A 3,187-nucleotide genomic window follows, 5' to 3' on the forward strand; every position below is an offset into this window, starting at 1 on the left:
ATATTACCTTTTCCAAACAAACTTTAATGGTGAGATTTCACATGTAACTTCAGATTTCTTTTCTTTCTTGAAAAAATGGAAAGCTTTGACAACACTGGGTCACAGTCTCTTGTGACAACCATTGGTGGGATCTGAGCTCCCTGTTGACAGGGGTGTCCGCAAGCCCACCCCAGGCCCCACCCCTCCCTCTTGTCTTCTGCTTGCCGTGGCCCTGTGGGCACTTGGGTGGTGGCCCGTGGAGTGCTCTTTGGATTGTTAGGAGAGGCCGGGGGGTCAGGCACAGGGAGGAACTTAGCTCCGAGCTCGTCTGGCCCTGAGAGTTTTCTCTGTCACGTCTGAGGAGCCCATAGAGGGTCTCAGGGCACACTGCACCCTGCGGTACTTTTATCACACGTTAGGAGTAAGAACACCTCGACGTTCCCAGAGAGACCATTGTTAGTTTTTAAAAGGTTTTCAAGGACTTTTGACCCCTGGAGACTTAGTGCGGGTGAGGAACGTGAGCACAGACGGGTGATCTGGGTCGTTCAGCCACAGATCACAGATTTCGGGAGCAAGACCCTGACTCCTGACTCCAGGGCCGGGGCTATATCTCTGCCGCCCTCATTGTGCCCTGTGGCTGGCAGGAATGGGGCACGTGGGTCCAGGCGGTTCTCAGTAGCTTGCGTTGGGAGTTTTAGAAGGTGGTGTGAGCCCTTCCAGGTGGCAGTGTAGTGGGATGAAGGTGAGCCCAGGTCACTCGGGCAGGCCCCCTGTTGTCCCCCGCCACAACCCTTGTCCCTGAGCCACTCTTCCCTCCCTACAGAGGCTGGGAGGCGGCAGCATGCAGCCGGAGGAGGGCACAGGCTGGCTGCTGGAGCTGCTGTCCGAGGTGCAGCTGCAACAGTACTTCCTGCGGCTCCGAGATGACCTCAATGTCACCCGCCTGTCCCACTTTGAGTACGTCAAGAATGAGGACCTGGAGAAGATCGGCATGGGCCGGCCTGGTAGGTGGGGTGTTGACTTGACTTGTCTTACCCCTGACCGTTTACATGCTCTGTCCTCAGGACCACTGAGTGCATGGGTGGCAGCTGAGGATTCTGTCCCAGAGCCCTGAGGCGGAGCGGGAGGGACCTCAGTAGGTGCTGATGTGTGATGAGAACAGTTGGCAGTTGTAAAGGTGAACTGGAGTTTGAGCAGAGTGAGGCCTTCCCTAAAGCCGGCTACACAGGAGTCACTCCATGCCCCGTTCTGTTTGTTCTCACATAGAGTGTATGTCCTTGATCGCCTCTCCTTCACAAGCATCAAATTGAGTCTCTTCTCATCAATGTGAATACCGGGGCTGGGTGGGGGGGTCCATGTCCAGAGATCTGTAGGGAGAACGCTAACGCTCAGATGGTTTGCTGATTCCCGCTACTGCGCTCTTTCTCACTGTCTCACACGCACATGCATACACGCACGCGCACATACACATGCACACACGTGCACACACACATGCACACATACATATGCATGCACACGCACGCACATGCACACGGACACATGCATGCACGCACAAGCACGCACACATGCACATGCATGCACACACATGCACAAACACATGCACACGTGCGCATGGACACGTAGATGCACACACGCACATGCGTGCACACGCACATACATTCATGCACACTTGCACACATGCACAAGCATGCACACACACGCACACATGCAGACGCACGTACGCACACATGCACGCACACACACGCACATGCACAGATGCACACACGTGCACAAACAGGTTTGCTCTGATTTGAGCTCAACCCTTCGTATTTTTCCTGAAAGTGGGGGTTGTGGCATCTAAAAGTCGTGATCTTCATAGAACGTTAGAAACATTAGGGCATTCAACCTAATGTGCTGAGTTAGACGTTGACTTATGCTACTTTCGGCCTGGATAGTTGGTGTCTGATGCCAGTAGCATAACAAAATTTTATGGAGGAAAAACACCTCAACATTGAGAAAATTCTGTTCATTACCTTGATTTTTTCCTGAGAACTGGGAGAAGCCCACCACTTCAAGTTTGTGGTTAAACACCTTCACCCAGTTTGAGAGCCAGTGCCGGGAAGTGGAGTGCAGAGACCGTCTGGTCAGTCGAAGCTCCCGGTTATTGGGGTTGATATCATTGGTATCACTGTGCTGAATGGTGTCCAGCGGCAGACTCACTGCGAGGGGACCACAGGCAGCAGCCTCTCTCAGGGGTTTGAGCTGCCTTCACAGCGCCGGGTTCCCCACCCTCCCTGCAGGCCAGCGGCGGCTGTGGGAGGCTGTGAAGAGGAGGAAGGCCTTGTGCAAACGCAAGTCGTGGATGAGTAAGGTGGGTGAGGAGGTGGGAGGGTGGCAGCCTCGAATGCCCCTGCCGCTTCCAGTCCTGGGAACCGTCCCCAACTCCCCAGCAGGTCGAATCTCGCCATTTCGCCGGCACTTTGTACAGAACCCCTGCGTCCAGGGTCTTATCGGGCAGGGCACTTGTAGAGCTGCCGGGCTAAGTGTCTGTCTCCGCCAGATACGGACACGCAAGCAGCCTGTGTGTGCTGAGGCCTTCACAGCCCCTCTCAGCGCCTGGAGCAGGAGCTCATTGACAAGGGTGCCTTAACTTAGCCCTGCTGTGTCTGAGCGTCGGGGCCAGTGTCCGGCGTGGGGCGGTGGACCGGTCATCTGTCCCTGCTGACAGCTTCCTTCCCCACAGCCTGTCCCCACCTCTCCCCACACCTTGTCCTAGTTTGGGTCTGTGGTGTAGTGAGTCCCTGGTCTGACTCAGTGGAACTCTGCCCGTTGTCTGGAAGACAATGAGAGAGGAAGTGAGCCAGCCCGGCCTTTCCTCCGCACTTCTGGCCTCAGGGCTGGGGTCGGGGGTGGGCAGGGCCGAACAGCTGGAGTGGGATTGGGCAGCAGAGATTTTCCTGGCTGCAATCTGGCAAAGGGGCTGTCTCTTGGGATCCTATGGCTTTTTCTGGGAACACTGTCCTGGTCCTTTGCCCGGGTTTTAGGGAAGGATGAGTAGTGTTGGGCTGGTGGAGGCCGGAGAAGAGAGCAGAGTGGTTTGCCGAGATTTAGGGGTGCTGAGATTTAGGGGTGCCGAGATTTAGGGGTGCTGAGATTTAGGGGTGTCGATACTTAGGGGTGCTGAGATTTAGGGGTGCCGAGATTTAGGGGTGTCGAGACTTAGGAGTGC

At 55.5% G+C, this 3,187-nt stretch overlaps 1 protein-coding gene across 1 annotated transcript in view; it reads left to right on the plus strand.

Moving 5' to 3' along the window:
• Window positions 1–3,187, plus strand: part of TNK2 (tyrosine kinase non receptor 2) — a 29,608-nt gene that overhangs the window by 6,159 nt on the left and 20,262 nt on the right. The window contains exons 2-3 of the mRNA XM_031935096.1: window positions 803–983; window positions 2,259–2,329. Of these exons, the coding sequence (XP_031790956.1) occupies window positions 803–983; window positions 2,259–2,329 (252 nt within the window). The remainder of the gene's footprint in view (window positions 1–802; window positions 984–2,258; window positions 2,330–3,187) is intronic.

This window comes from Piliocolobus tephrosceles, chromosome 2 (genome assembly GCF_002776525.5).
Source record: "Piliocolobus tephrosceles isolate RC106 chromosome 2, ASM277652v3, whole genome shotgun sequence".
In the NCBI taxonomy this organism is placed as follows: domain Eukaryota; kingdom Metazoa; phylum Chordata; class Mammalia; order Primates; family Cercopithecidae; genus Piliocolobus; species Piliocolobus tephrosceles.